The 23,318-nt window shown below is 47.6% G+C and overlaps 2 protein-coding genes across 6 annotated transcripts; one reads left to right on the top strand and one right to left on the bottom strand.

The window, feature by feature from the left end:
- The first annotated feature begins 2,315 nt into the window (after positions 1 to 2,315).
- On the top strand, positions 2,316 to 11,316 carry LOC309327716 (prostasin-like). 2 transcript variants are annotated; one of them, XM_081837146.1, is made up of 6 exons: positions 2,316 to 2,736; positions 5,759 to 5,779; positions 7,147 to 7,309; positions 8,474 to 8,742; positions 9,447 to 9,616; positions 10,886 to 11,316. In XM_081837146.1, exons 1-6 carry the CDS (start codon positions 2,679 to 2,681, stop codon positions 11,129 to 11,131), a joined length of 927 nt encoding a protein of 308 aa, XP_081693272.1. In that variant the 5' UTR covers positions 2,316 to 2,678; the 3' UTR covers positions 11,132 to 11,316. The 2 variants fall into 2 exon arrangements, with proteins under 2 accessions (XP_081693272.1, XP_081693273.1); XM_081837147.1 differs by lacking the exons at positions 2,316 to 2,736; positions 5,759 to 5,779 and adding an exon at positions 6,195 to 6,883.
- A 2,084-nt stretch (positions 11,317 to 13,400) lies between these two features.
- LOC309327708 (serine protease 33-like) lies at positions 13,401 to 23,283 on the bottom strand (the record flags this gene model as incomplete). Of its 4 annotated transcripts, none has more annotated exons than XM_081837113.1 (6): positions 13,401 to 14,586; positions 15,994 to 16,172; positions 16,795 to 17,072; positions 18,617 to 18,782; positions 19,310 to 19,336; positions 22,248 to 22,730. In XM_081837113.1, the coding sequence occupies 6 exons, from the start codon at positions 22,297 to 22,299 to the stop codon at positions 14,329 to 14,331; spliced, it is 960 nt and encodes a 319-aa protein (XP_081693239.1). In that variant the 3' UTR covers positions 13,401 to 14,328. The 4 variants fall into 4 exon arrangements, with proteins under 4 accessions (XP_081693239.1, XP_081693238.1, XP_081693236.1 ...); XM_081837112.1 differs by lacking the exon at positions 22,248 to 22,730 and adding an exon at positions 20,947 to 22,048; XM_081837110.1 differs by having other exon boundaries at positions 13,426 to 14,586; positions 22,602 to 23,226.
- Positions 23,284 to 23,318: the final 35 nt, after the last annotated feature.

The raw sequence follows: 23,318 nt of genomic DNA, 5'->3' as shown, positions 1-23,318 counted from the left end.
ATACTGTCCCAATTTCCCATCGAAAACCCCCGGAAACTCCTTGCATATGGCGTCCACGTCCACTTGTAAGCTCATGTGGTTCACCCCGGTGATGGCTAGTCCCAGTGGTCCAAACCATGCCAACCCCAGTAAGCTAATGTAGGGGCCCTTGACCACAAGCAAGTCCAGTTGCCGCGTCCGCCCTCGGTATTGCACCCTGAAGGTCCCCACCCCCATTGTGGGGACCTTACGTTTCTGGAAGTCCCGGAGGGTGAATGGGGCCGGCCTGAGTTTGGGACCCCCAGTAGGACACAGTTTCCTTAAGGTCCTTGCCGAGATTATGGATAGAGTTGAACCCGTGTCAAGCTCCATGCGGCATGGGGCCCCCTCTATCTGTACCTCTACATAAATTTTCTCTACGTTGGGGTGGGGCAACTGGTATACCTGGAAGTCTGTGAGCTCCGTCGAGTTGCCTTGGTGCGTTGGGCCCCGGGACCTGGGGCTCTTGGATTGGTCATCTGATGCCTGGCTTCGGGTGGGCCGAGCCCGACACACCCGGGCGATGTGTCCCAATTTTCTGCACTGCCTGCACTCTGCGTTGCGGAAACGGCAGGTCCTCCTCTCGTGACTTTCTCCACAGCTTGCGCAGTTCCCTCCTTCTCGTCGAGGCAGCTGTGGTATGTGGGCTGCTTGAGTGCGCTGCTGTACTCGGTGCACCTCCTCCCTGTCGGATCCCGAGTCGTTGGTGAGGTCTTCGTGGTGGACCCTCGGTTGGGACGGCTGGCTCAGCCGTGCCTCTTGCGTCGACCTCTCAGCAGCTTCCGTTGCCAGGGCCTCCTCCAGAGCGACCTGGAACGTTAGGTTCTTCTTAGCGTAGAGGCGTCGTTGCAGCTTCTCATCCTTCAGGCCACCGACGAGGCGGTCACGAAGCATGTTCTCCAGCTCTGAGAAGTTGCAGAACCGGGCAGCTTGGCGGAGAGAGGTCACAAACCCAGTTATGGTTTCCCCAGGGGCTTGCCGCTTTGCGTAGAAGGCATTTCGACGAGCCACCACTGAGGGCTGTGGCGAAAAGTGCCCCTTCAGCTGTTCCATTATTGTTTTGTATGGAACAGTAGCGACGTCTTCAGGCGCAAGGAGAGCCCGGGCGATTTCAAATGTCTCCTCTCCGCAGACGCTGAAGAATATTGCCCTCTTCTTGGCGTCTTCTTCATCGGTGACCCCTTTGGCTTCTAGGAGGAAGGTGAAACGGGAGGCGTACGCTTCCCAGTCTCCAGATGCTGAGTTGAATGGCGAGAAGCTGCTGTCAGTTGCCATTCTGAGTTCCTTGTGTCCCGGAGCTGAAGCCTGGATACACGGTGCGAGGCAGCGGTGCGGCAGGTGGCGGTGCTGCGGTGCTGTGTGTGGCAGTCAGCTCAGCGGGATCCCACCTTCGTCGCCAGTGAAATATACTCAGAGTCGCAAAGTGATTTCATGCTCTTTATTCAGCTCATAGTGGTGAGGAGGAATGAATGAATGTCCCCTCAAAGTATCTGCTTTATATACATTATTTACACAATGGGCTGCACATGATTGGCTAATTCCAGGATTCTACTGTAGGCCAATCAGGTTGTGGATTCACTTCTATCTGGAGCATGATTGGGTGGTTCCTGCTAACCAATCATACTGCTGCATTGTTCTAGGACCAATCAGACTGCTGCATTCTGAATCCTATTGTTCTAGGACCAATCAGACTGCTGCCTTTTGGAGCCTATTGTTCTAGGACCAATCAGACTGCTGCAGTTTGGATCCTATTCAACTCAGTACATAACAATACTATTGTACTTTTAAAGCACATCCCACCACAACCGCTAAGACTCCTGGAAACTGGAGTTGGGAAGCGTTCTGGGAATTGTAGCTCAGTGAGTTCCCAGAACTCTTGGAGGTGGGAAATGTGTTTTAAATGTGCTTTAGATGTATAGTGTGTGTGTGTGTGTGTGTGTGTGTGTGTGTGTGTGTGTGTGTGTGTAGCCTTAAAGTGAATTGTGAGCCTTGTCATTCTTTTTCATTGCACATCTCCCCCTTCAGGGGAAGTAAGCAGGATGCAGGGGGTGCATATTTTCTCTCTACCTCATACCTGTTTGCTGTACACAGACAAGCTATTTTGCCTGCTGCATCTGCTGCAGAATAATGGGGAGGAGAACTTGAGCTCTGTTTGGGCCGTCAATTGTGCAGGAGGCATGGAGGGCGGGGAGGGAGGGTGCCCCCTGCACCAGAACGTCCTTGCACCTGCCGGCGTCACAGGGCAGGTAGAGTTTCAACAGGGACGGCCGTGCCCAATCACAGCATCTCACTGTGGAATGTTTGCCGCAGGAGCTCTGCCAGGAAGCTCGGCCACACCGGCATTAGGACTGGGGAGCGGGGAGATCTCAGGTAATTGGGAGAGAGCCAGGAGTTTTACTGAGCGGCCGAGAGGAAGGATTCAGGGAAGCCGGGCTTCTAAGTTGCATCTCCACCCCCAGAACTCAGGGGGGCTCCTGTGAGCTCAGGGAAGAGGAAAATGCCTCCAGCCCTGCCCTTTCACCTTTGGACATGAAATTGTATAGCACAGGTGACCGAAACTGAAGCAAAACAGCTTTCACCAGGAACTGGTTGGAGCAGAACTATCTCGAGGACATGGCAAAAGAAGGACCACTGAAGCAAGCAGAGAAAGTGGGGAGCCAATGGCAGTTGTGCCCTCCTCACTGCTGCTGGGGCTGCTGCAACTGACTGTGCTGAAAGGTGATTGATGGGAAGATGGGGCGAGGGGGGGCGGGAATGAATGTGGGAGTCAGTCTCTTAAGTTTCCTGCATCTTTAAGAGAAGTAAGATGGAGGACGGTGTAGAAGGGAGTCTTTGAGTAATCAATGACACAGGTGAAACAAAGATACAGGGTTTGTGGCAAGTCAAGGGTGAACGCAGGCGCTATACAAACCACGCAATAAAAGTGTGCACACGCACACGCACACACAAATCCTGGGAACTGTAGTTGTTAAAGATGCTCTGTAAAGGGTAAACTACAGTTCTCAGGATTCTTTAGCTTTAGCTTTTTGATTTGTAGGCAGAGGACTCCTCTTCCTCATTACCATCTTTGATATGTAAAAGAAAATGAGACCACTAGAGAGTCATATATTCAGCCTTCTCCTTTATGGGGAGCTGGTTCAGCTAGAGACACTCTGCACACTCTCAGATGCACTCTGAAAACAAAGGGTGAAGAGATGTGGGCAGTATGTGGGGTTAAGGAGATTTTGACATGCATTCACTGTATTCTAAAACATTTGTTTTCAGGACAGAGAATCTGTTTTCAAAAGCCATTTCGAGGCACTTAGGATCTATGTCTATCTTCTTCACTCCAAAATGTGATGAGACCTTGGGTGCATTCACACCTGGGGAATATTGCATTAGTTTTCCTTTTTTTATAATGCTAGAGATTCTGTCCTGTTTCCTAATGTTCCTTTCCCACTGAAGTACATGCTGTGTTATGGAACTGTAGCTTTTTGACCATGTCTTGCCCAATTGCATTCACACCAGTGGGTGTGTACAACACAACAAGCAATGTTGTCAGGCAGTGCTTCTACTCCCCCACCCCTTCTGCACATGGGTGCTTCTGTTCCCCCATTATTCTCCCACAAAAACAGCAGGGCATCACTGTATGCTGATATATTGCCCCAAATTCCATCACTTTACGTCTGTGATTTTCAGAGTTAAGGAGGCTACAAACAGATTTTTTTTTCTACAATCAAATAACCCAGAAATGAACACTAAACATGTGCTATATTCCATTGTTTTTCTGAAAATGGCTTTTACACCATATTAAAGCTCAGATGTGGATATTAACAGTTAAGAAAACATCAGGAAAATGGAACAAACTACCTTGTGAATGCAACCCTTGTTCAAATTCATATCGTTTTCAGTCATCTCAGCAATTGGGGGAGGGGTATAATTTCTGCATTGTCTTAGTCTGTTTATTAATATATTCATGTCTGTGATAAATTAAAAGAGGAGGATGTGGAATGCACTTCTGTTTTCAGGATTATTTAGCTATTACGGTAATTTTCCTTCCCATTAGCCATGGAACTGAAGGTCACACGAGCAGGATTAACCGGTGGTCTCTCATCCAAGCACTGATCCCACACAGTCCAGCTTAGCTTCCGCAAAGTTTCTGTATCCTGTGCCTTTTTCAAGCCATGCCCTTGGCAATAGCAGTCACAGAGGCGGAGCAGAAGCATTTAGCTTGTGTCCTGTCAACTGTGTTGCCTTACCCTCCCCCCCCACACACACACCCAATACATCGCAGTGACATTGTTGATGGCCAGTCAGATAAGTGCCACCTCCCTGGCCCTCCAACTTCTACTACCTGGGATGGGCAGGGTCATCGTGACAATTTTCCTCTTATGCACACATCAACTTGTTCCTTTGACAAAGAAGGAAAACACATCCACTGAAGTGCAAAACTTGGAGTGTTTCCAGATGAACCTTTTATACCATTACCCAAACAGTTTCATTGCTGTGTTTGCACCATGTCCGCATGACATCACCATCATTTTTTTACAATCACCCTGCCCATATCTGACATTTATGGAAGATCTAGAGCAGTGTTTCCCAACCTTGGGCCTCCAGATGTTTTTGGCCTACAACTCCCATCATCCCTAGCTAGCAAGACCAGTGGTCAGGGATGATGGGAATTGTAGTTCAAAAACAGCTGGAGGCCCAAGGTTGGGAAACACTGATCTAGAGCATTAGCACTAAAATATTTAGATGTGGGTGTTTGTTAAAAATTGAATCTTTTTAAAATGGAAGCTGGGTGGTATGGTTCATCAAGGAGTAACTAACCCCACACCCAGACACCCATGGCTGCACATCCTCACCCCAGCTTGCTTCTTCTCTCTAAATTTCACCCAAGCTCTTTTTGTTTTGGCTCCTTGAGATAGCCAGACATGCTTTCACTTTCATTCGTACAAATATTGGTCCTGTAGAGCCCTTTGCTCAGGACCACTAAGTAGTCCTGAATGTGAACAAGTTCCTACAGCTTGCTGATTTAATGTTTAACTTTAACTGAAGACCTTCCAGCATTCTGCTATCTCTGAATAATGAACCACTGTAATATTGTTCTGACCTTTAGAACAAAGAGATATCTTCCAGTAATATTTCATATGTGTCATTTTATGGAATGCATAGGCTGGGTTTCTTGATCTCGTAATGCAAATTATGGTGTGCATGTATGCTTGCTAAACTTACCCTCTTTCGTGGCAAACCTGTTGGGAATCTGAGGTGAGATACCCCCACAGTAAAAGTTGTTCCCAGTACCAGTCACCGCACACAATCAAGAGAAAGTTTCAGATAGTTTACTCCTGCAGAAGATAAGGCTCAATAAGTTCTGGCTGTAGATATATACAGATTGTAGACTTTTGCAGATGTAGATATACAGTATACAGATACAGTACATACAAGTACAAAGTTACTCTGTTGCTCTAAATAAGTTCAGCAATTCACTGAACAAGTAACACCGACTAATAGGCAAATACACCTGAGATGACATGCATTAATCGCAGATATAGTCAGGGCCATCACAGATATAGTCCAGGTTAGTGGCCATCGCTGCCTCCTGGGGAAGCAAATCCCGTAGTTTAACTATGTGCTGCATGAAGTCAGGAGTATTAATTTTCTAACAAAATTGGGCAGGGTCTTCCTTCTGCTCTTACCTACAAACTTGTTTTTGTGCATTGTCTCTTATTTGAAATATATTTACTCTTTTTTTCCCCAGATGCTTCTGGCTCCGAAGCAGGTATGTAATATATTGGAAACTATTTCTGTACAGGAATTTCACAGGCCTGGGGGAGAGTGAATGGTTAAACAAAAATAAGCACTCTCAGAATTATAGTGGTGATACAAACCTAACAGCCATCCAGTCCAACTTCTGATCCCAGCCTATCACAACCTAGTGTCCTCTAGATGTTGTTAGATTCCAGTTCCCATCAACCTAAGCCAGCCTGGCCAATGGTCAAAGATGATAGAAGTCACAGTCCAAAAACATCTGGAGGGCCACAGGTTGTGTGAGGCTGCTGTAGATCCAATTCACCCATGTTGTACTGAATCTAGACCACTACAAATAGACAGCCAGAGCAAACAAGGTGTCCCACAGACATAACCATTTTTCCAGAAAGACTGCTTACCGCCAGACTGCTTACTGGTGCAGTCTGGTGCAGCCGAGGCACTTTGTGGCAGCCTTCTGGCTTCGACATGGCCAGGGGAGGACATCACTTCCTCCTCCATCAGCCGCACTAAGTGGTGGGGGTCACCCACACTTGCAGCCAATTACAGGCAACCTCGGGGGCATTGGCAGGGAGTGGACCAGAGGGGAAACTTCTTCCCTCTGGTTCACTCCCTGGCCATAAAAGCCAGTTGCACTTAGGCCCCAGCCTCAGTCATGGGCAGCTTCCTCCACCCACCCTTCAGTTGCCATATTTGGGACCAGGGATGAATTTGCCTTCAGACTAATTGGGCCTTTCAGGGAATTAGCCAACCTCATAGCAATTGTCACAACTTGATGTCAGATATGGCATTGGGTTGGATCTTTAGTCTATTGGATGGGGGGTGCCCTCCCTACTCCAAGGGTTCAGGCTATCCCCTAAAGAAATCCTAGGAATTTTGCTACCGCCAGTGTAATAGTATCAATCTTATCCTCAAGGAGAACCTTGACATGAAAAGAGTCAGCAATTCCAGGTTGTTCTGTTAGTATTGGTTTGATTATATGCTGTCTAACCTGTTTATACAGACGGCTATGTAATAATACGTGTTTCATACATTCAACATTGCAAGATAATGTGCATAGGATTGTGTTTTTCAGGGGAAACAAAATCATAAGGCTGCAATCCTTTCACACCTAGGAGTAAGTACCAAATGACTCCAGGGGGACTTACTTTTGGATAGGACACATATAAGACCGCACTATAAATTTTAAGTATTTACTTGCCGGGGGGAAATATTCCTCAATACCCAAAAGGAGCAGTCATTGGAAATGTTACTTAGAAATTATTATACAAATAAATTTGCCAAGGCAAATTGAGACGTTTCATTTCACATCTTGCCTTATAAGAATTCAGTTTTTGTGATCATTACAATCTACCTTTCTTTCTTCTCTCTTTTTCACAGTCTGTGGACAGTCTGTGATATCTCCACGTATTGTGGGAGGGAATCCAGCCCCCGAAGGCGCATGGCCATGGCAAGTCAGCTTTATGGAGAATAACCAGCCTATATGTGGAGGCTCCCTCATCAACGAGAAGTGGGTGGTGTCTGCAGCTCACTGCTTCACTAAGTGAGTATCCAACACCTGCATGTCACTGGGGAGCCATTATGCAGCTTTGTCCCAGAATAAGCTGTAAGGCCAGGCAGATGGAGGGAGGGAGGTCTTTAAGAGACCAGTTGCAAAAACGATGGAACATTTGAGAACCAAAAACCTGCTGTTCCATGAGGTGAGCCATGGTGTCAGGGCGGGCCCAACAATATTTTTCTGACTGAAGTGAAGAGGAAGATGGTATCCTCTCCAGACTATGTACCCAAGTGACTTAGACAGGTAGCTGAATCTTCCTACAACACAGGCAGTGGGACAGCTTCCTCCACCACACCTAAGGGAAGCAGGTTAGCTTAGGGGTCTGAGGCAAGCTACATGCTGCACACAGCCATGTCCACCCAACACCTGACAGACTCAGGAAGAACAGCTGCTGCCATTGCACCTTTCGCCCAAGGTGGCCACCTCCCTCTGTCCAATGATAGAGCAGTTCTTTCACAGTGTATATCCCACCAAGCCTATGACAAGGACTAGTGGAAAGTAGAGGCATGGGGTGACTTGCCCATAGAGGCAAGTGGCGCAGGGCGCCAGGGCGCCAAGTTCTGGAGGGCGCCAGGGAAGGGGTGGAGGCTGGATGCAGAGCCTCCTGGCATCAGGTCGCTGCCCTCGCCTATCTCCGCCATGCCACGCTGAAGCAGCGCCGTGCCCGGAGCCTCCACCTGCCGTGCCCACCATGGCATGGGCACCAGGGAAGAGGCGGAGGCTAGGCGCAGTGATTCCTGGTATCAGCTTGGCGCCCTCACCCGCCTCACTAAAGCAGCACCACGCCCGGAGCCTCCGCCTCTTCCCTGCTGGAGGAGCCACCCTCCAGCCGCTGCCTGCCTCCTCCAGCCCCACAAAGCTGCCGGTAGCGCCATGAAAAGGTTGGCAACTCTGGGAAACGGGGGGGGGGGCGGCAGAGGGATCTTTGCACCATGGCGCCGGATATACTTAAAACGGCCCTGAGTAGAGGTGAATGTTATGAATAGTGGCATGTTTAAAGATGTGTCGTGTTATAAGGCATGGTCAACAAAGCATAGCCACTCAAAGGAAGCAGTCTTGCTTGCGGACTCAGCAAGACAGGATCTCAGGTTGCACAAAAACCAAAATCCCTGCTTCACTTGCTTTTCACTCTTGTTTTCCCTCTTCCAGGGGTTACGAACAGTATGATGTGCTGCTGGGGGCCTATCAACTCTCAATCCCCCCTTCCAGCCTTGTGGTAACAACTGTGCAACAGGTTATTTCTCACCCGAATTATAACGGCAGTGATGGCTCTCCTGGGGATATCGCTTTAGTGGAGTTGAAGGTCTCACTGGATTTGAATGACTACATCCTCCCAGTCTGTCTGCCAGACTCTTCTGCACAGTTCTCTATGGACACATCCTGCTGGGTCACAGGCTGGGGGCAGGTTAAAGACGGAGGTGAGGAAAAGAGACAGGGCATGCTCTCATGCAGACCAGCCTTCCCCAACATGGTGCCCTCTAGATGGTTTGGACTACAGTTCCCATCATCCCTAGCCAGCATGGCCAATGGACAGGGACAATGGGGGGTTGCAATCTAAGTATCCAGGGAGAACCTGGTTGAAGAAATCTGTTTTAATTTTTGAGGGCCAAACTAAATATTATGTTGTTCATGCTTGCTTAGAATGACTACTTTTATTTTGGAGGGAAAGTATGCAACTGGGTTCGTGATCCACATTTGCAGGGAAGCGTTTCCAAACTCAATTACTGCTGAAAAATCAACCTTTCACAGCTGCTGTATTCCAAGCCAAGTACTGTTTACTTCTAAAAAGCAGTAGAACAGGCTTCCCCAGTGCAGGTTACCAGGGGTGGGGGTTTGTCTGAGTGTTCAAAGTGTGATGTGTTCTTCCACAATGTGCTCACTGTTAAAAGTATGTATGAGGCACCCAGAACTCAGTTACATTGGCAAATAAAAAGTGCTTTATATGCGTTATAACACTGTGACACCAGATGGCGCTGTGGGGTCCCGTCTTTCTTCAACGTGATTTCCCTTTATGAAGTTTAGAACGCATTTTCCTGAAACTTTTTTTTGGATTTGTCTAGATCCAGCCCCAGAGACCCTCTATTCCATTTCCATTCAGCTGTCCAATTTTTGTCTTCTGCAGAGGCCTTGCCACCCCCACAAACGCTTCAGGAACTGGAGGTGCCCCTCATTGACCGAGACACATGCAACTCTCTCTTCAACAGTGCCCCAGCGCCAGACCTGCCTCAGAATCCTGTCCTAGATGATATGATCTGCGCTGGTTACCCAGAAGGCGGGAAGGATGCCTGTCATGTAAGATACTCTCTATCCTACATGTCATAAAACCATTGCCAGTCTTGGGCCTAGTGTTATTAGTGAAAACAAACTGTTCAGAAGTGTTGTAAGTTTACTCAGTGGGAAGTTCTATCCCTGACTCTAGAGTATCCTGAGAAAAGACAGGGAACTAAATGCACTGTAAAAAGACGTGTGCCTATAGAACCCCAAGCCATGTCTTCCTGACCTGGACCTAGTCCACGGATCAGCCATACCCATCAACTGTCCCAGACACCCATGATTTACAGAAGCCACCTCAGCTTCTGATGAGCTCCTGGGATGTCCCAGTTTGGCTCCCACAAAAGCACAGCCCCAAAAGATGAACGTTGGAGGGGGCATGCTCTCAGAAGAGTCTCTTAACTTATGCAGGACCTCCGCTCCAAAAGGCGCATGTCCCAATTTCACTCAGAGGCATGTTGGAGGTTTGGGACCAGCAAGCTTTTTTTAGGGGATCAAGGAGCTAATCTTTCAATAGCAAACAGTACCGCCACTGGGTAGGGTCTGGGTCAACGTGGTGGGGCAGAGCCAAGAGCAAATGATTGCTCAGAGAAATGATTTAGAGGTGTATAAAATGATGCCTGATATAAAGAAAAAGTTACAGATAGGTAGCCGTGTTGGTCTGCCATGGTCAAAACAAAATAAAAAAATTCCTTCCAGTAGCACCTTAAAGACCAACTGAGTTAGTTCTAGGTATGAGCTTTCGTGTGCATGCACACTTCTTCAGATACCTGAAGAAGTATCTGAAGAAGAGGTATCTGAAGAAGAGGTATCTGAAGAAGTGTGCATGCACACGAAAGCTCATACCTAGAACTAACTCAGTTGGTCTTTAAGGTGCTACTGGAAGGAATTTTTTTATTTTATAAAGAAAAAGGATAGAGAGACAATTCGCCTCCCTGCCTCTCTCATAATACTAGAACCCAGGACCATCAAATTAAGTGGAATGCTGAGGGATGCAGGGTGGATGAAAGGAAATACGACTTCATGCATTGCATAGTTAAAACTGAAATTCGTTCTCACAAGTTGGAGCGACAGCCATCATCGTTGGTGGCTTTAAAGGGGGAATTAAACAAATTCCTTGAGGAGAAGGCCATGAGTAGGAATGAGAGTTCAGTTATTGGGGCTTGCAAGCACCTGTCTTGCAAGTGAGACCTGAGCTTTACTCCAACTTATTAACCCAAATCTGGTCTCAGGAGGCTTCCCATAGTCACGTTCTAGCTGCCATCTCCCCCTCTCTCTTTCTCTCCACAGGGTGACTCTGGAGGACCCTTGGTTTGCAGGTGTGATGCAGGTTGGACCCTGGCTGGGGTTGTGAGTTGGGGAGAGGGCTGTGCCGAACCCAAACACCCTGGTGTCTACACCTTAGTGCCTTACTATGCCAACTGGATCTCCGACAACGTACCCACCATAAGCTTTGTGGCGTGCAACCATGCTGGATGGCACAGTGCCCCCATTATGACACTCTTCCTTGCACCTCTTGCTCTGGCCCTCCCTTGAGGTGCCATCTCTCTGTTGGCCCGCAACCCAGACGGTACTGCCAACTGGACTCTGTTAAGAAATATCCAAAAGGACTGTGTGAAGTAGGGTAGAGTTTCTGGGAATCTTCTCCCACTTCTGTCAAATTAATTGGGGCACATCTGCATTACCCATTTTTAAAAGAAAAAATAAACTCTTTGATAGTGCTGGTGTTTAATGTCAATCACTCAGTTTTAAAGGGGAAATCCCCGAAGAGAGTTTAAATTACGCAAATCAATTCCGCAGCTGAGGTGGGTGAAAAATGTTGAATTTAATTTCTTTGAATTATGTGGATGTTTTTGATGCAGTCCAGGTTTGTCTGTGGTATGTTTGTTTACATCATCAATCTACTGCTATATTTACAAATGTTTTGGCTCTTGCACTCTTTGAATGCTCACGGACTCTTTTCCTCTCGTCACTCAGCTGCATACCTGGGATTACCAAAGGCAGTTTTGCAATCCAAACAGTCAAAACAAAACAAATTCCTTCCAGTAGCACCTTAAAGACCAACTAAGTCAGTTCTTGGTATGAGCTTTCGTGTGCATGCACACTTCTTCAGATACACTGAAACAGAAGTTTCCAGACCCTTCTATATAGTGAGAAGGTGGGGAGGGGTATTACTCAGAAGGGTGGTGGGAATGGGTGATTGGCAGATAGCTGTGATGAGCCTGTTGACGACTCTTAACGACTGCAATAGGTCTTACAGGAAAAAGCAAGGGGTGAAAAGGTGAAAAATGGCTTTGTCATGTATAATGAGATAAGAATCCAAGGTCTTTGTTCAGACCAGGTTTCTCCATGGTTTTGAGTTTGGTGATAAGTTGTAATTCAGCAGCTTCTCTTTCCAGTCTATTTCTGAAATTCCTTTGTAGTAAAACAGCTACTTTGAGATCTTGTATAGAATGTCCTGGGAGATTGAAATGTTCTCCTACTGGTTTCTCTGTCTTGTGATTCCTGATGTCCGATTTATGTCCGTTTATTCTTTGGCGTAAGGTCTGGCCTGTTTGTCCAATATAGAGAGCTGAAGGACACTGTTGGCATTTTATGGCATACACAATGTTAGACGATGAGCAATTAAATAGTCCCGAGATGGTATGTGTGATGTTGTTGGGGCCAGTAATGGTGTTGTCCGGGTGTATGTGGCAGCAAAGTTGGCATCTGGGTTTATTGCAGGCTCTGGTGCCAGTGTCCGTGTTAGGTCTGGTTGTAGTATTATTGTGGGTTAGGAGTTGTTTAAGACTGGGTGGCTGTCTGTAGGCAATGAAAGGTCTTCCTCCCAGAGCTTGAGAAAGAGAACTGTCATTGTCCAGGAGAGGTTGTAGATCTCTGATGATGCGTTGTACTGTTTTAACTTGGGAGCTGTATGTGATGACTAGAGGTGTTCTGTTATTTTCTTTTTTGGGTCTGTCTTGCAGCAAGTTCTCTCTGGGTATCAGTCTGGCTCTGTTGATCTGTTGTCTAACTTCATCTGTTGGATATTTTAGTTCTAAAAAGGTTTGCTGTAGATCTCTTAGGTGAGAGTCTCTGTCTGTAGAATTGGAACAGATGCGGCTGTAACGTAGTGCCTGGCTATATACAATGGACTGTTTGGTATGTTTGGGATGGTAGCTAGAGGCATGTAGATATGTTTGTCGGTCAGTTGGTTTACGGTATAAGGTGGTGTCTATGTGCCCATCCTGTATTTTTATAGTAGTGTCCAAAAAATGTATTTCTTGCATAGATTGATTCATTGTTAGGTTGATTGTGGGGTGAAAATCATTGAATTTCTGGTGGAAGGTGTCCAGGGTCTGTTGACCATGTGTCCAGATGATAAAAATATCGTCAATGTATCACAGGTACAAGAGAGGTTTGAGTGGGTAGGAGTTTAGGAAACGTTGTTCTAAATCTGCCATGAAGATGTTGGCATACTGTGGGGCCATGCGGGTGCCCATTGCTGTGCCGCTGATCTGAAGGAACAGGTCATCGCCGAATTTGAAGTTGTTGTGGGTAAGGACAAATTGGCAGAGTTTGGTGGCAAAGTCCGCTGTGGTTTTATGTAGGGGTAAGAAACAGAGAATTACAGCTGTAAATGTTTAAGTTAAGAAAACCTGAGGGAAGTTAAATATAAAAATGGAATGAAGGATTGCTAAAAAATTGGAAACAAGGGTGCAGTGAAGGGGAGGTATGGGGAAGTCATGTGTTGTTTGTGTATGTCTTTTTGTGTGTTTTTGTTTATGAAAATTAATTTAAAAAAAATTTTTTAAAAAACAAAATATCTGGGGAGCACCAGGTTGGCAAAAGCTGCCCTAACATCTGCCGCCTGGTCACTTTTGGACAAAAGCCACCAGGATATTCTCCCACGAAGGCTCCACCCCCTATGTCTAAATTACTTGTGAACTGGGAAAATGGTTCATTGTTACACAGAAAAGTACCCTTTTAATTTCAACCAGTTGAATTAACATTTATCTTTTACCAATCTGTATTTCATTTCATTTCTTTGTTATTCCTCTGGATTCTTTCTACTGCCATCCGCTAATCCTATGTACTAATATTGACCTCCTGCTCTGAGAGCTATGATCCTTATGTAACCAAAATGGCATTATCCACCCACAGCAGGGGTGGTACTTGCAGGTTTGAAGGCACACAAAGTTTTGCAGAACCAAAAAAAGTACAGTAGCCACAGAATGCTGATTGGCTGTTGGGTGGGGAAGGACAGAAGACAGATGGAATGGAGTAGCCTGAAAGAAGGCGTGCCTGGCTGGCTGGCACATTGAAGAAGAGCACCCCTTGCAGATCCATGTGCTCTGATCTTATTTTAATGGCTCTTGTCCCTACTTCTGTTTCTGTTTCCTCTTTCAGTTACACATTGTTTCTCTTCACCTATTGAACAAAAACAGGGCGATCTTTCAAATGGTGGCAAAGCTGTTTAAAATATTCAGAGGTGATATGCTTCTGAACACTAGTTGTTGGGAATCATAGGTAGGAAGAGCTGCTGTTGCAAGCTTCCCCTGGGCATCGGTTGGCCCTGATGAGAATGAGATGTTGGTCTAGATGGGTCCAGCAGGGCTCTTCTTCTGTCCTTGATGTCCTCTGCTTCAGGCTCAGCCTACAAAACCCCAGGGTCCGGTCACTCTGAGCTGGTTGATCCAACCTATCAACACAAGATGGCCATTCTGAAGCACCAAGTGTGCAGGCAGCATGGGTCACCAAAGGCTGTGGGTCAAGACCAGGAGAAGAAGTAGAAGCAAGGGAGTGGCAGAACTGGCACTCAAGAGTTGGGCATCGCCGCCACCATGGGCTGCTTTCTCTGCCATGGTGCGCTGAATCCAGTCCATGTAGGAAGTCACCCGTGTGTGGATTCCCGGCCGCTTGGGCTTTGCACAGTCCACCCCAAAACTCACCACTCCAGCCAGGAACCAGGTGCCATTCTGCTTGCAAGCTAAAGGGCCCCCAGAGTCACCCTAGAGAGAGGGAGAGAGAAAGACAAGGAAATATAACAGATTGCCTTATAAAAGGCCAGCCTTTTTGTGCATTCATTCATTCATTCATTTTCCAGTATTTGTAGATCTCTTTTCACTACTGTGTGATCTAGCCCAGTATTGTCTAACTGGCTGGCAGCAGCACCTCTCCAGGGTCTCAAGCAAGGGACTTTCTTATCACTTGCTGCCTGATCCTTAAAGTGGACATTGTTGTTGTTTAGTCATTTAGTTGTGTCTGACTCTTTGTGACCCCATGGACCAGAGCACGCCAGGCACTTCTGTCTTCCACTGCCTCCCGCAGTTTGGTCAAACTCATCCTGGTAGCTTCGAGAACACTATCCAATCATCTCGTCCTCTGTTGTCCCCTTCTCTTTGTGCCCTCCATCTGACCCAACATCAGAGGTTTTTTCCAGAGAGTCTTCTCTTCTCATGAAGTGGCCAAAGTATTGGATCCTCTGTCCTTCCAGTGAGCACTCAGAGTTGATTTCCTTCAGAATGGATAAGTTTGATCTTTTTGCAGTCCATGGGACTCTCAAGAGTCTCCTCCAGCACCACAATTCAAAAGCATCAATTCTCCAGCGATCAAAGTGGAGATACCAAGGGCAATTTTGTGTGTGATTTTCACTAACATATGCATCTATAGGCACGTTTTACCCTAGTATATGCATTTTTGCACATATTGCTTGGCTGGAGAACTACATTTCAGTCGACATATTGTTTCAGATGATGCAAATGTGGCAACTTAGCCTTTGAATACCAGTGGAATCAAATTTCTCCCCCATCTCTAGCTCCAATGGCCCATTTGCAATATCTGAATTTGCAATATTAAGCACTCATCTGGAAGCACCCACTGCCCCTCTTGCATTGGAAGGCTCCAAGATCTTGAGATAAACCTCTTGCAGAAACCAGGGGCGCTTCCAGACAACCTCTTTATTGCGCATTCTCATCCTGCTTTCTCTGCAGGGAGATTAGACAATGTTGGGTATTTAATGAGCATCCATTCTGATTTGTCTGCAGGGAGGCTAGACAAGGTTGCTTTGATACAAGTGTTATATCCCACACTTTCCAGTGCTTTCTTGATCGCAACAGTCTGATAGTGTTTTGGGAAAACTCCCAATCAATAATAATTGTACCACCTGAATTTGCCAGTATGTGACTTGAATTCCCACCTAAAAGCAGTGGCTTATCTGGAAGTGCCCCAAAGATCCACTTTTCTCGGAATCTGTATTTTTAACTGTATTTTGAACTGTTGTACTGAAGCCAGATTCTGGCTCTGCCCTGATCTATCCTAATCCACAGTCCCCCTCTCATCCTAGCTGCCAGTTGCTTCCTCCCTGACCCCTCCCCAGTTTCCATTGCCCTTAATCTGCTGCTCTGATCCACAATTACTTGGCAAGTGTCTTTATTTCCATCTGGGTACCCAGCACAGATCATGTCTTTGTAGATCAACCGGTGGCCCAGAGGCACAGTCTCGGTGCCATTGGAGTCCTCGTGGAACATCTGGTCACATTCCTCAGTGCCTAGGATTGGCACTTCCAGCTCCTGCAATGTCCGAGCCATGAAGTAGCCTAAGACAAGGAAAGCAAAGGATCAAGATCAGCCACAGACTCAATGTCCCTTAACAGGACATACCATTTAGATCAGACATAGTGAACCCTTTTTTTCAGCCCAAATGCATTTCCCCTTTTGGTAACTTCTAGTCACAGTCAGAGTTAAAAAAAGGTAAAGGACCCCTGACAGTTAAGTCCAGTCGCAGACAACTCTGGGGTTGCGGCACTCATGTCACTTTACAGGCCGAGGGAGCTGGCATTTGTCCGCAGACAGTTTTTCCAGGTCATGTGGCCAGCATGACTAAGCCACTTCTGTCACAACAGAACACTGAAACCAGAGCAGCACACGGAAACGCCGTTTACCTTCCTGCCGGAATGGTACCTATTTATCTACTTGCTCTGGCGTGCTTTCGAATTGCTAGGTTGGCAGGAACTGGGACCAAACAACGGGAGCTCACCCTGTCGCAGGGATTCAAACCGCCAACCTTCTGGTCAGCAAGCCCAAGAGGCTCAGTGGTTAAAACCACAGCGCCACCCTCATCCCTTTGCCAGTCAGAGTAGACCCATTTAAATTAAAGGACATGACCAACTCAGGGCCATTCATGTGAATGAAGCAGATGGCACTACAACCCGTTCTTACCGTCTGCTGAGATGAGGCCCCAGCCAGTAACCCAACAGGCCATCCCTACAGGGAAGGTGTCAGGATCCGAAGAGCTCGGAAGGCAGATAGGGGAGATGGTTCGGGAAAAATTGACTGCCTCCTTCAGCTGCATCAGGGCAATATCAGCACTAAGTCCTTCTCCAGCATAAGACGGGTGCACTATGATCCGGCTGACAGCAGAGGAGACCATGCTGGGCACAGGCTTGGGGAGCTCATGTTCTCCCAAGTTTACTCGGAATTCAGGTAGGTTCAGTGGCCTGTGAGAGACAAGGAACAATAAGCATCTTGTGCGGTAGGAAGGCCTGGATTCAAATCCCATCTCAGCCCTGATGAAAGACATTCTCTAATCCTACTCTGCCTCACAGGTTTGCCTGGTGGGTACTCGGGGTTATTAACCGTCAAGCACTTTGCACCCTAAGGCTGCAATCTTATAGCTACCTGGCAGGGAGGAAGCCCAGAGCCAGTCCTACCATTTGGTACAGTGAGGCAGCTGCCTCAGGCAGATTATTTCAGCTGTAATTAAAGAGCAGCAATTGATAGGACATTTGTTCTTGTGGCATTTTTACGCCCACACAGAGTACTTTTTAGGCCATATTTACAACATACATGTAAAGTGCTATGTTATCACTTTAAATAGTCGTGGCTTCCCCCTCACAGAGCTACAATTCTCAGAATGGTTTAACCATTGATCCCTCTGAGAGCCAGTGTGGTGTAGTGGTTAAGAGCGGTAGTCTCGTAATCTGGGGAACCGGGTTCGCATCTCCGCTCCTCCACATGCAGCTGCTGGGTGACCTTGGGCCAGTCACACTTCTCTGAAGTCTCTCAGCCCCACTCACCTCACAGAGTGTTTGTTATGGGGGAGGAAGGGAAAGGAGAATGTTAGCCGCTTTGAGACTCCTTCGGGTAGTGATAAAGCGGGATATCAAATCCAAACTCTTCTTCTTCTCTTCTTCTTCCCAGAAGGGAACTGTAGCTCCATGAAAGAAATAGAGGCCTCTTACCAGTGCTATTTTTCTAGAAAAGGAGGTGCCAGAACTGAGCTGCAGTGAGCTCTGACGGGGGGGGGTGGCAGGATGCCCTGCTCCTAACTTTTCTCAGCACACTTAATAAACTACAGCTTCCAAAATTTTGTGGGGGGGGGGACAGAGAAGCCATGACTGTTTAAAGTGGTATAATCGTGTTTGTCTGTATTGTGTCGATGTGGTCTAAAATGCTGCCCAGGGCTCCTTTGCAAGGAAAGGTGGGATATAATCAATCAATAAAAAAATAAAATAACTGAACTGAACTGACTTGGCTTGACTTGACTTGACTTGGGGAAGGAGGGAGTTGCCATTTGCTGCTCTACACCAGGCACCAAATTGTCTTGCGTCATCCCTGGGGTAACCCAACGGAACTTACTTCTGAGGAGCCGTTTATTGGATTCCATGTATGTTGGGTGGACAGGCAGAGAAAACTAATTACAGTTTTGTTCTCATCGTCCTCTTCCCTGCTGAGTTCCCTTAAGGGCATCACTGAGAGTGAGGCAAAGAAAGCCGACAGGCAGAGCAACCCCCATTACTGGCTGGAAAAAGGAAGGCAAGCAGGCAGGGGGCGCTGAATGAAGTCAGTGGGGCAATAATACACACATTCTCAGTAACTGAGATAAAAGAAGACCATCAGAGCCAGTCCCGTAAATATAGTCCTAAATCATTGCAAGCATCAGATCCGTCCCTTCCTGAACTAATATTGCTCCTTCTCCCTGACACCGTCCTTTGACCGCCCTCTAGTGGAGCACTGCAAAGCCGCGTCCTTTCCCTCTCACCCTTCAAAGCAATGAGCAGCCGTCACCACCCACTGGGACGAGACCAGGCTTCCTCCACAAATGTGCAGCCGGTTCCTTCGTATGCTGGCTTGCCACGGCCATTCCCCTTCGTCGGCCTTCTTCCCCCCGATGATCCGAGGGGCGAACAGGTGGGGCCGTCCGCAGGCTGCAAAGGAACGAGGGAGAGGCGTCAGGCATGGGGCAGAGAGCGGAGGAGAAGCGGGCGAGCATCACCCTCGATGCGGTTTCATTGCAGTTCTGCAGCAAATGTAAGCCACGCTAAATGTTGCGGCTAATAGTTTTGTCTTCCCAGGGCAGAGCTGTATCAGCTCTGGCTTGGGATGCTGCTGTGCAGAACTTGCCTGCAGGTGGAGGACTGAGATGGCAATAAAACGACACAAGGGTGTGCCAGATCACTGTCCTCCTGTGTTTTTCCAGTGGCCTTAGAAATATGTCCATCTTCAAACTGGTGGACCCACCAAAATTTTCTCTTGGTTGTTGTTTTTTTAAAAGGAGAGAGGTAGAAAGAGTTGGGGGGGGGAGAGGGGACCCGGGATATTAAACAAGAAGGGGTCTATCTCTCTGAGTCCAGGGAAATGGAAGCAACTTTTCCAGAGGCACCTTGGAGCCTGATCCCACTGATTTCTTGGAGGAGGGGGGTATAGGTGTCCCTTCCCAGAAATCCCCTCTCACCTCTTTGTGTGGAAGCATTTTCAGCACCTGCAAGAGAAAATGAGACAGGGTCAAAATAATGGGAGATGATTGGTATTAGAAGGCAGAGATCGGACCGAACACTTTTGTCCTATTCCTGACAGCCCCACCCCCTCCCCCATTCCAAAATCTGGTCCGTGGTGAAATGCCACTAAGCCTGAGGTGTGGCAGAACACCAAAGGGTTGTTTCTTCTCCAGCACTGGATTTCATTTATTCATTTATTCATTCATAATTAAATTTCTATCCCATCTTTCCTCCAAGGAGCTCAAGGTAGCATACGTACATGCTTCTCCCCACTCCATTTTATCCTCACAACAACCCTGAGAGGTAGGTTAGGCTGAGAGATACTGACTAGCAGCGCCGGTTTTACGTATAAGCTAAACAAGCTATAGCTTAGGGCCCTACTCTCTTGGAGGCCCCCCAAAAAAATTAAAGGGGGGGGACTGGATGCACATTTCCAAAATATAGGATTAAAAAAACAAATAAAATAAATCCTACATCATTTTAAGTTAGAGCTTAATAATTATTTCACTATTAATATAATTCTTCTTAATTGTATTTCACTATTAATATACTTCTTCTTAGTTGTATTTCAGTTCAACAATTACTTTGATAAAATACATATTTTGTTATGTGCAAATGGCTTTGGATACCTATTAGGTCATGGGTTGGCAAACTAAGGTCCGTGAGCCGGATCAGGCCCAATTGCCTTCTAGATCCAGCCCGCTGACAATCCCGGAATCCAGGCAGCCAGCACAGCACCCGTGTGCGATGATTTTTGTGACTCAGTCAGGCTTGGGGGTCAAAAGTGAGGAGGGCAACTGCTTGATACAAGCCCCTTCTCCATCTGCCGCACGCGTGCAGCAATCTTTTCCTCCAGGATGAGGGGTGGGGAAGAGGGAAAAGGAGCCACAGTTCGGATTTCCACCATGGAGCTGCCTGCGACTGACCTCAGGAAGGGCAGTTGCGGCGGCAGGGGCTCAGAGGCGCCTCGGGAGCGATGCCCACAGATGTCTGTGGCGGTGGTGCTCCCCGCCAAAGGAAGCGGGGAGCGCCTGGGCGGCTATGCACTTGGAAGCAGTTCTGCGCTCTGCTGGGGAGGCCGCTCATTAGCTACAAGGTGCAAGCCATGGAAAGGTAAATAGCCAACGCCTTGTCTTCCTTCACATGGGGAAAAGAACTTTTTTGCTTGAGCAGCACCGGCCTGACTTAACGTGGCCAATGGCTTTTCCCTTCACCCACGCATTTGCACATGCTCTCCAGGGCTGACAAGAATGGCGCACTTATCTCAGCCCCCCACCCCACCTTACGAGAAAATAATAACTGTCAATGCGTAAAATGCAAAGGAAGCAGCATAGGTATATGAAGGAACACCCCCCCCCCAAAAAAAGGATCACATTTGGGCAACATTGGGGTTAGTCCCAATAAGGGTTTTTGCCAGAAATGTGGGTCATAATCATGGCAACATATAGTCCCCCCCACACACACAAAGTCTGAGGGACAGTGGACCGGCCCCCTGCTGAAAAAGTTTGCTGACCCCTGTATTAGGTCCATAAATTACCATATAGCATATATTCAACAACAAAAAACAGTGGCAATTTGTAAAGGGCCCCATTACCTTCAATAGCCTCATCAAACCTAAATCTGGCCCTGCTGACTGGTGAAGTGAGCTTCATGACGAGTGGGTTCTAGTCTAACGTTCTACACCACACTGACAACAAACAACTCCTTCTCTCTATGATTGCATCACCTAACACAGAACACAGAAGAAACCCAAAGCTTTCATGAGGGGTTTGGAGGCAGAAACCATTTTGTTCCATTTGAGGCAAATCATCATACGCAAGCATCCCAGTATATCATTTGGGAATTTTATAGCTTCTAGGGTTCCCTGCTGTGGCCCATTCCCTTCTCATAAGAAGACCCCCGCTGGATCAGGCCAATGGCCCACCTAGTACAGCATCCTGTTTTCACAGGGGGCAGCTCTCTGTGGGAAGCCTGAAAGCAAAAGCTCACTTGAGATTCCCAGCAACTGGTACTCAGAGGCATCCTGCCTCCAACAATGGAGGGAGAGCATAGACATTGTGGCTGGCTCAGTTGGTAGAGCATGAGAGTCTTCATCTCAGGGTCATGGGTTTGAGCCCCACATAGGGTAAAAGGGTCCTGCATTGCAGGGGGTTGGACTAGATGACCTTTGTGGTCCCTTCCAACTCTACAGTTCTATGATTCCGTGCTCCATGAAATTGGTCTGATCTTTTAAAGCCATCCAAGTCAGCGGCCAATACTACTTCTGGAGTTTATGTGCCGTGTGGAGAAGTCCTTTCTTCTGTGTGTCCCAAATCTTCCAATATACTTCTTGTAGTAGCCTTGCTCCCAGATCCTTCCACCTCACAACCTACCAGAGCCCCCCAACTCCTCTCCCATAGAATTGGATCATCCAAAGAAAAGCAGAATGGACAGCCCAGGTGAGATGCGGAAGAACTGCTCCCCTCTGGGAAAGAACAGGGGTTGTTCTCACCTCCCCAGGTTGGTTAAAGGTTAAAAAAGGTAAAGGACCCCTGGACGGTTAAGTCCAGTCAAAGGTGACTATGGGGTTGTGGTGCTCATCTCACTTTCAGGCAGAGGGAGCCTGCACTTGTCCACAGACAGCTTTCCGGGTCATGTGGCCAGCATGACTAAACTGCTTCTGGCACAACGGAAAACAGTGACGGAAACCAGAGCGCATGGAAATGCCATTTACCTTCCTGCCGCAGCGGTACCTATTTATCTACTTGAACTGCTAGGCTGGCAGGAGCTGGGACAGAGCAATGGGAGCTCACCCCGTCACGGGGATTCGAACCGCCAACCTTCTGATTGGCAAGCCCAAGAGGCTCAGTGGTTTAGACCACAGCGCCAGCCCCCCCCCCCCGCCTAGTGGCTCACCTCTCAGCAACAGCAACAGCAGCACAATCTGGGAACAGCAGAAACTCAGCATGGTAATCCTGCTCCGAGGTCAACGAGGGAAGGAGAGAGCGCTGGGCTTGGTTGCTGAAGCACCCTTGGCACAAAGCCCAGAGCAGCCTCTTGGTGTCACTGGCTGCCAAGTAGCTAAATCCAAGCTGTTGGGTGCTGCCGTCCACCACCCGCCTACAGCCACCCAGTGAAGCCAGCTCAGCTGCCTACTTTTCACCACTGGGAGAGCAAGGCTCCCTAGCTCTTTCCATCTCCACCGCTGTCTCTCTGGCTGGGGAGCAAGGGCTAGTGAGCTCTTAGTTCATGAAACATGTGCACACCTACCTGTTTGCATGCATAGATGTGTGCCTGTTGTAGGATTACCATAGGCTACGGAGGATGGGGCTCCTATTTCTTTAAAGTCACGTGGAACAGAGAATTTCAGTTGGCGTAGTTCATTATTCAACAGAGAGGGGAAAGCTGCTCTGCACGCCCACCGAAATTCTTCCTTCAACATCGTACAAAGCTACACATTTGTTCCTGGGCTCCATTCAAGTTGCTGCGACTGACCTTTGAATGGTTTGCGATATGGGCACTCAAAGGAACAATCATTCCTGGAACCCTATGCCCAGGACCCAAATTTCAAAGTGATGGTTTGGAGGCACCCCCAATAAACAAAGGAAGGACTTCTCCAGCAAATGTTGCAACTCCCCACCCCTGGAAGAGGGTCTGCCCCAAGCTAGTCGATCCCTTTTTCTCTAGAAGAACAGAAAATCACCACAAGTACAGTATAGAATTTCAGTACTAATATTGGCTTATTGCAGGGAGCCAAGGTTGTCCCCATATTCAGCCATCAGGTTTTATTGGTATTACCTATGTTCTTTCTCTGGATGCTTTCTCCTATACAGCTAACCAACATGGTGCCCTTGTGACGATGTTGGACTACAACTCCCATCAACCCAAGCCAGCATTGCCAATGGTCAGAGATGATAGGAGTTGTAGTCCATAAAACATTTGGAAGGCACATTGGCTACCTTGTTTTGATTTGTGTTTGTGCCTTTA

Source organism: Podarcis erhardii (assembly GCF_964252035.2).
Source record: "Podarcis erhardii genome assembly, chromosome: 13".
NCBI classification, from domain to species: Eukaryota; Metazoa; Chordata; class Lepidosauria; order Squamata; family Lacertidae; genus Podarcis; species Podarcis erhardii.
This window is presented reverse-complemented; position numbering and strand designations above follow the sequence as displayed.

Bases quoted from the DNA above. Each gene is read 5' to 3' on its own strand.
- LOC309327716 (XM_081837146.1), top strand. From the start codon at position 2,679: ATGGCAGTTGTGCCCTCCTCACTGCTGCTGGGGCTGCTGCAACTGACT. The intron at 5,780-7,146 runs GTATGTAATATA...TCTTTTTCACAG, and splicing joins TGCTTCTGGCTCCGAAGCAG to TCTGTGGACAGTCTGTGATA. The intron at 7,310-8,473 runs GTGAGTATCCAA...TCCCTCTTCCAG, and splicing joins GCAGCTCACTGCTTCACTAA to GGGTTACGAACAGTATGATG.